The 8,272-nt window shown below is 44.8% G+C and overlaps 1 protein-coding gene and 1 non-coding gene across 2 annotated transcripts in view; both read right to left on the bottom strand.

Moving 5' to 3' along the window:
- The window catches only part of Rfwd3 (ring finger and WD repeat domain 3), a 42,526-nt gene that overhangs the window by 27,636 nt on the left and 6,618 nt on the right, over positions 1 to 8,272 (bottom strand). Inside the window, exons 2-4 of the mRNA XM_023709327.1 lie at positions 6,566 to 7,289; positions 2,214 to 2,431; positions 175 to 245 (exon numbers count right to left, since the gene is read on the bottom strand). Coding sequence (XP_023565095.1) covers positions 175 to 245; positions 2,214 to 2,431; positions 6,566 to 7,289 — 1,013 coding nt within the window. The remainder of the gene's footprint in view (positions 1 to 174; positions 246 to 2,213; positions 2,432 to 6,565; positions 7,290 to 8,272) is intronic.
- LOC111815134 lies at positions 4,622 to 4,755 on the bottom strand. The gene has a single exon (XR_002819918.1). It is a non-coding gene; the product is annotated as a small nucleolar RNA SNORA1 (small nucleolar RNA).

Genomic DNA, 8,272 nt, shown 5'->3' with positions numbered 1-8,272 from the left:
GCCAGCCAGCCCCGCCCCCTGGTGGGCTGAGCTGGCCACACACACACACACACACACACACAAATAAATAAATTTTAAAAAATAAAATAAAATAGGTCATGGATGCAGGGCACATAGTGCCAGGCTGGATCTCTAGTACCACTAATGAATAAGTAAAGAGGATGTTTACACTACCTCTTGGGTGAGAGTCCCATCTTGGCTCATACGTGTAACCTCTTGCTCTGCTGAGATGTCTCCACCTTGTTCTGCCAAGTTGCACACAGACATAACAGGAGAGGCAAAATTGAAAGAGACAAATTAGTGGGAGATACTAAGAGAAACCCTAATGTAGTGCAGTTGTATTTCTAAGGGGTAGTGTTTCTGCAAAAGTGGTAAGAACTTCCCCAATAAGTGATTTGTTATAATAATCATTACTTTACTTATTTGGATTTATTTACTTAGATAGGATCTCATTATGTAGCCCAAATTCATGACAAACCTACTTCAGCCTCCCCAAGGGCTGGTGGCAACCACTATACCTGACATATTTTGTGTACTCTGGATACCTCATACATGACAGTAAAATAAATGAATAAATGAAACAGAATAGTTCAGCTAACTCACAAATACTCCTCAGTCAATTGTTTTTATTATTATTATTTTTTAATGTATTTGGTTGTTACAGGGTCTCACTACACAGCTCAGACTCACAGTGATCCTCTTTTGTTTTCAGCCTCCCCAGCAACGGGATTACAGGCGTATGCCACTAAGCCTAGACTCTGTGGCCAGAGTCCAGCTCAGCCTGCCGTGGGGGCAGGGCTGGCACAGCATGTGGTGCTGGAGACCGAACAGAGGGTCCCTGTGCTTTGCCTAAGCAGGCGCTTTATTATAAAGTTCGCTATCTCACCAGCACTCATTAGTCAATTTAATAAATAACCAACATATTGCTAATCTTGATCCAATCCTCCATTGCATTGCTTTAATAATTTAAAAATTACACTTGTTAAAATTTAAGCTAGGCCAAAATGGCTCAGCAGATTAAAGCGCCCGCTGGCCAGCTGTTCAATCCCGGGGCGCACTGAGAAGACAATTGAGACTGGGTATGGTGATGCACACCTGTGATCCCAGCTCTTGGGAGGCTGTAAACAGGTGGATCTCTATGAGTCTGATCTAGTAGTGAGACCCTGAACACCCTGTAGACCCTTCCCTAAAATACAAAAAAAACAAAAAACTTAAGCTAGGCCAATAAGAATTCTTCAATCAAGCTGGGCATGGTGGTGCACACTTGTAATCCCAGCACTTGGAGGCTGAAAACAGGAAGATCACTGAGTCAGAGCTGTGTAGTAAAACCCTGTACCACATACATAAAATAAATAAAATTAAACTTAAAATTAAAAAAAAAAAATTTTAGGGGCTGGTGAGATGGCTCAGTGGTCTAAAGCACCTACTTAGAACAAGCTCAGCAAAGCACAGGGACCGCGGTTCAATCCCCCAGCACCACATGCCAGCCAGCCCTGCTCCCTGGTGGGCTGAGCTGGCCACACACACACACACACACACAAATTAAAAAAAAAATTTAAAAAAGGATAGATATACAGCTACTTTCACTTAATTCATTGAGAAGAAAGAGGTGTACTAATAATGTTTGGACAGGATATCCTGTCTGCTTCTTGTACTATGGATAACCACTAAGAAGATAACAATGTACAATGTATTGATGATTGAAATGGTCCTATTATTCAGCTTTGAAACTGTCTCATTCATATTTATTTCTCAATAAAATAAAATAAAATTGGGCTGGTGAGATGGCTCAGTGGTCTAAAGCACCTACTTAGAACAAGCTTAGCAAAACACAGGCACCGCGGTTCAATCCCCCAACACCACATGCCAGCCAGCCTCGCCCCCTGGTGAGCTGAGCGGGACACACACACACACACACACACAAATTTAAAAAAAATAAATAAATAAAATTTTAAAAAAGGGGGACCGGGGAGATGGTTCAGTAGAATAAGCACTTGTCTGGCAAGCATAAGGCCTCAGTTCAATTCCCAGTTCTGAAGGAAGGAAAGAAGAAAGGAAGAAAAAGGAAAAGAAAAGAAAAGAAAAAGTGAATGAATGAACAAACAAACTTTTTTCTCTTATGTGTAACAAAAGAGAATGTAAATGTCATCACAGAAACTTGGGACACAAATCACATGCAACAGCTTTGTGGCTGTCAGCCTTATGTGCAAAACCTGGTTGCTGCTCTCCTTCTGCGGCGACAGCTCCAGGCTCCTCTGGCTGGACAACAGCTTCTTCATACTCGGCAGAGTTGTCGCTGTCAGAATCGGAGCTACCTGATCCCTGAACATCCTCAGACACCGGGTTCCTAACCTCTGGATCATAAGAGCTGGCTCCAAAGTGAGGCTGCGACCTGCTCAACTGAAAGTAAGCATCCAGCGGTGCTCTCGACCTATGCGTGCAGAAGATGACAAGCAGAATTATAGCACAAATGACCACCATCAAAAACAACCAGAAGGGGCCGGGGAGATGGCTCAGTAGGATAAGCGCTTCCCTGGAAAGCACAAGGGTCTGAGTTCAATCCCCGGTTCCGGAAAACAAACAAACAAACAAACAAACAAACAAAAAACAACCTACAGGGCTGGGGAGATGGCTCAGTAGGATAAGCGCTTGACTGGCAAATGCAAGGATCTGAGTTCAATCCCCGGTTGGGGGGGGGGACCTACAGTAACGTGGGGGTAAATTTCAGTCATCTCAATCCATTTCTAGACCACTAAATGCTGACTGAACTGAAGAGGAGCCAAGAGTGGTGGTGCACACCTGTGATCCCAGCACATGGGAGGCTGCGCCAAGAAGGTTATTTTGAGTGTGAGACAAGCCTGGGCTACAAAGTGAGCTCAAGACCAGCCTAAACTGCACAGTGAGACCCTGTCTCAAAGATAGAAAGGGGGAAAAAAAAACCAAAAAAAAACAAAAACCCTGAATGGAACCAGGAAGTAGGGCACCACACTCACTGTTTCAGCTATTTTGGAGGCTGAGGCAGGAGAACTGCAAGTTCAAGAGTAGTCTGGGCAATTTAGGGAGATCTTATCTCAAAATAAACTTGGGGCGGGGTGGCCAGGGAGAGAGCTGAGTAGTGTGTATGCCTAGCACGTTTGTAGCCTTCTAAATTCCCTGGAATACAGTAGAGGTTTTTCTTGAAACGTCTATGAAGATCTCATCCCCCAGATTTCCCTTTTATGATTTTTGCTAGTCTGTTGTCCTACTGAGTACAACTGCTTCAGGCAGGCCCTAGGGAAAAGAAATTACACTTTTTGGGGGACCACACTGATTCACAGCCTTGCAAGTGGCTGGCACCATCAGGTAAGTCACACTGGGAAAAATTCCTTAGGAATAGCAAGATTTTGGGTGTAAAATCTATTGTGCTCCTGCTGGCAGCTACCAGGCCGCTGGCTTTCATGTAACTGCAGGTAGTTGGTTTTCAAGACTCCTAAGGAGCTGAAGAAGGGGATGGGAATAGAGAAAGCCACAAAACAGATACAGATACTTTTCTTTTACTTCCTGGATTACTATATTAATTCCCAGAGTTCTGAAAAAGTTGATCCTAACAGGTCTTGCTAGTTCTTTCTCTTTTTTTTTTTTTGTGGTGGTGGCGGACGGGGTCTCACTAGGTAGCCCAGGCTGGTCTTGAACTCACAGTGATCCTCCTGCCTCAACATCCCAAGTGTTGAGATTATAGGTATACATCACTATGCCTGGCCTATTGTTCGTTTTAATAAGGATAAAAGCAGTAAGTTTTGTCCACATATGTAAAATTTCCTAACATTTGTACCTATAACATCCTGCTGTGCCTAAGCAGGGCCACCAAGATACACAACTGTTACAAGTTGATATACTGTTTTTGTTCTCCTTCTGCCCACCCACAAATTCCGTGCAGAAGACCAACCCCTTGTGCAAATGTGTAAAAACTGAGGCCTGTCCTTTGTCCAATGCTCTTAGCCATTTTGTACCTAAAACCTTAGAATAAAATCCTGTTTCACCATTGGTCTCACCCAGGTCACTTTATTTTATTTATTTATTTTTTGGCAGAACCGGGGATTGAACTCAGATCCCTGCGTTTGCCAGTCAAGCGCTTATCCTACTGAGCCATCTCCCCGGCCCCAACCCAGGTCACTTTAATGAGATTCTTTATCTTCAAAATAATCCTTTTTACCCTGGGCACGGTGGCACACATCTGTAATCCCAGTACTCCAGGAGGCAGGATGACTGCCATGAGTTTGAGGCCAGCTTGGGCTACAAAGCAAGCTCAAGGCTACATTAAACTACATGAAACCCTGAGACCCTGCCTCCAAAAAAAGGAAACACAAAATAAAGGAACAAATACTTAACCCAGTTTTCCTGTCTATCCACAATTCTTTTATCTCTACTTGAATCATAGACAAACAATGACAGCTTCAAAATTCTTGGGATCTTAGATCCAAATTGCTCTCAGCAATTTAGAAGCCTAGAATTTGAATTGTACAAAGTATTGGTGGAACTGGGGATTGAACTCAGGCCTGCTTATTCTACTAAGCCATCGCTCCAGCCCAGTAATGGCATTTTATCATATGATTTGGATTACATTTTTCATTACTCTTGAGCAAAATGTTACAGGTTTCAATGTCACCACTGTAATACACTTACTGTGATGGACACGTAACCTGTGTCTCACTTTCAGCCACAATGACCACTTTTGGACACTAATCAAAAATGCCCATTTTAATCCAGAAGGAAGCATTAGTTTTACTGGGGTTTTTTTGGTGGAACCGAGGATTGAACTCAGGCCCTTGCGCTCGCCAAGGAAGCACTTATTCTAGTGAGCCATCTCCCCAGCCCCTCACTGTTTTTAAGAAGTCAATTTTCCATGATCATTACTATGTCATAGTTGCTATTATCACTCACTTTTTTTCTTCCTTTTTGCTTTCTTTGAGACAGGGTCTCACAACAGTCCAGGCTGGCCTCAAACTGGCTATGCAGACTAGGCTGGCCTTAAATTAATGCTCCTCCTCCTCTCTTGGCCTTCTTGGGGCTCACATTACAACGTGTACCACCATGCTGGCCAAGTTTCTTTTCAAAGATACTAAACAAGTTTACCAAGTTATTTTTGGAGAGTGTGAATAGACATTAGTCACAGCCACTACCAGAAGCAACACAAAACAGCACTGCATGCTGGGGCGGCGACACACACTTATGATCCCAGCACTCTGAGACTCTGAGGCACCAACAGTCTGAGTTTGAATCTAGCCTGGGCAATTTAGCTAGACCCTGTCTCAGGGGAAAAAAATAAAAGGAAAGAAAAGGGCCAGGGATATAGTTCACTGCAAAGGCCCTGGATTCAATTCACAATTGAAAAAAAAAAGCAATTCCTAAGAACATTTCAATCAAATTAAATACATACTAAGGCCAGAATACTGTTAAGAACAAGTAAGGGCCAGGGATATAGCTCGGTGGCATGAGCATCTGCACGGCGAGCACAAGGTCCTGTCCCGTCCCCTCCCAAAAAGGAGTTTTTGACTGGCCAGGAAGCTTACTAGAAGGGCTCACTAGCTGGCCGTACTTTTGGTTTTTTGGCTCAGTAAGAAGGGAAAACTATTCAACTTGGCTGTTTCTTTTTTTTTTTTTTTGCGGAACTGGGGATTGAACTCACGCCCTTGTCCTCGCTAGGCAAGCACTTATTCTACTGAGCCATCTCCCCAGCCCCCGGCTGTTTCTTTTTCTTTCTTTCTTTCTTTTTTTGGTGGTACTGGGATTGAACTCAGAATCCTGCAATTGCCAGGAAAGTGCTTATTCTACTGAGTTATCTCCTGGCCCCTTGGCTGTTTCTTGACACCTGCCTGGCCCAGGGATGGTCTGTGAGTGAGAAAATGGCAAACACTACACTGGGGCACTGTTAGGGCTTGTGTTTAGAAGTCTCCCAAAACTCATGTGGGCATAGGTAGGGTTTTCCAGAGGGGGCTGGATCTAGCATGTGATGTTTGGATTAAGGTGTCCCACCCTGTGTGTGTAGTTGGCACTGCCCAAAGGGCAGACAGCCTGGATGAAATATGGAGGCAGGCCTGCTCCCTGCTGCCCTGCCATGGACTGTTTCTCCCTGTGATGCCCCTCCGCCACACCACCCTGCCCTAGAGCCAGCTACGTATGGACAGCAAGCTTTACAAAATGTGAGCTACCATAAACCTTTCCTGTTGGGATAAGAAAGAATACAGTCATGCTTTTCCTCTACCTTAGGGTATTGGGTATTTTGTCTCAGCAAAAAGAAAAATAGGGGGCCGGGGAGATGGCTCAGTGGAATAAGCGCTTCCCTGGCAAGCGCAAGGGCCTGAATTCAATTTCTGGTTCTGCCCAAAAAAAAAGAAAGAAAAATAGGGGCCGGGGAGATGGATGGGGCCAGGGAGATGGCTCAGTAGAATAAGCGCTTGCCTGGCAAGCTCAAGGGTCTGAGTTCAATCCCTGGTTCTACCAAAAAAAAGAAAAAAGAAAAATTATCCTTGGCAGCGCAGGGGTTCTGCTTAGTTTCACAATTTCTACAATATACCACAGAATTTACCTGGCGCTGTCTGTCCTCTGGGATGACCCAGGTCTCCCTCTACGTGAAGTGCGTCCCCTTCTCCTTGCTCTCAGTGGGCCCACACTGTGTTCTAAAGGTGGAGGAGGTCTCAGGAATTCCAGCATGCCACGAAGTCTCTGTAGTCCACTGATGAAGCTGTTCATTGACTCCAGTGAAGGTGCTTGGGCATCACGGTCAGCCCCAGAGCCCTGCCTAGGCTCCCCTATACCTCCTGGATTGGTGTTCTCTACATTCTCTTCTGACCATTCTACTTCCTCCGTCAGGTCAGTGGGCACCTGTTGTGCAGGCTGGAGCACAGGGGGTTCCCCTTGGCTGCTGGCCACGTGGGGAGGAGACTGGGGAAGGAGGGCACCCTCTTGGCTGTTGGCCACTGGAGGAAGAGGAGGGGGGGAAGGAAGAGAAGGAGGAGAAGGAGGAGGAAGAAAAAAAGGAGGACAAGACTGGAGAGAAAATGGGTCTCCTGGGCTGCTGGCCAGTTGAATGGAAACAGGTGGCAGAAGCAGTTGTCCTCTTTGGCTGCTGACCACTTGAACAAAAGCAGGCTGGAGCAACAGCGGTCTCACTTGGCTGTTAATTGCTTCAGTAGGAGCAGGATGAAGCACAGGCAGTCTGTTTTGGCTGGCCACCAATTCAGCGGCAGGATCTGCTGTATCATCATCCAGATGCACCGGAGGATCATAGCCCAGTGCTTCGTGAGCCATCACTGGGAAACAATGTTAAAAAGAAAAGTTAGTAAAATAATTAAAACATCATCAGCCAGGGGCCGGGGAGATGGCTCACTGGAATAAGCGCTTCCCTGGCAAGTGCAAGGGCCCGAGTTCAATCCCCGGTTCCGCAAAAAAAAAAAAAAAAAAAAAAAAAGTAGTGTTGTAGGTGGCATAGTCTTTTTTTTTTTTTTTTTGCGGAACCAGGGATTGAACTCAGGCCCTTGTACTTACCAGGAAAGTGCTTATTCTACTGAGCCATCTCCCCAGCCCCTTGGCATAGTCTTTGTCCAATTCTGCCATGGCGAACAGAGTCAGGGCAGAAAGTACAGAAGGTGACAGTGCAACCCACCGACTCCATCTTCAGGTACTTGTAGAACAGATCTCAGATTCAGTGTGACTAAGCAAGTGACTGTGCGGACAGAGGGCTGTACACTGGCTTTGATGGGTGCATGAACTTTGCATTAGATGACACACAATTTATTCTAAAACAAAGTCAAGAAAACTGGATCGGATCATGCAAAAAGGAGATAAATTACCCTGCTACAAGTGTCTTCAACTAGAAATACCAAGGAACTAAGACAGCAGAGAAATGTAATGGCAATTATGTTTAAAAGGCAGCTATTTAAGTAAGTGGATTACCATGGAAGTATTTATAAAACATCTGTTCATATTGTTTTGACTATGTTTATGCTTTTACCAAGGCCAATAAATGTAGGGTTATTTTTATTTTTTTTTTACAGTCATTCTTAGCCCAAGAGGCTAATGTACACAATAAATGATTTTAAAAACAAAACAAGGGGCTGGTGAGATGGCTCAGTGGTCTAAAGCACCTACTTAGAACAAGCTAAGCAAAACACAGGGACCGCGGTTCAATCCCCCAGCACCACATGCCAGCCCGCCCCGCCCCCTGGTGGGCTGAGCTGGCCGCACACACAAAATGAATGAATGAATGAATAAATAAATAAATAATTCTTTATTT

The sequence above is a fragment of the Octodon degus genome, unplaced genomic scaffold, assembly GCF_000260255.1.
Source record: "Octodon degus isolate 3935 unplaced genomic scaffold, OctDeg1.0 scaffold00011, whole genome shotgun sequence".
NCBI lineage: Eukaryota > Metazoa > Chordata > Mammalia > Rodentia > Octodontidae > Octodon > Octodon degus.
The sequence above is the reverse complement of the archived record's forward strand: the minus strand, read 5'-3'. Positions and strand labels throughout refer to the sequence as shown.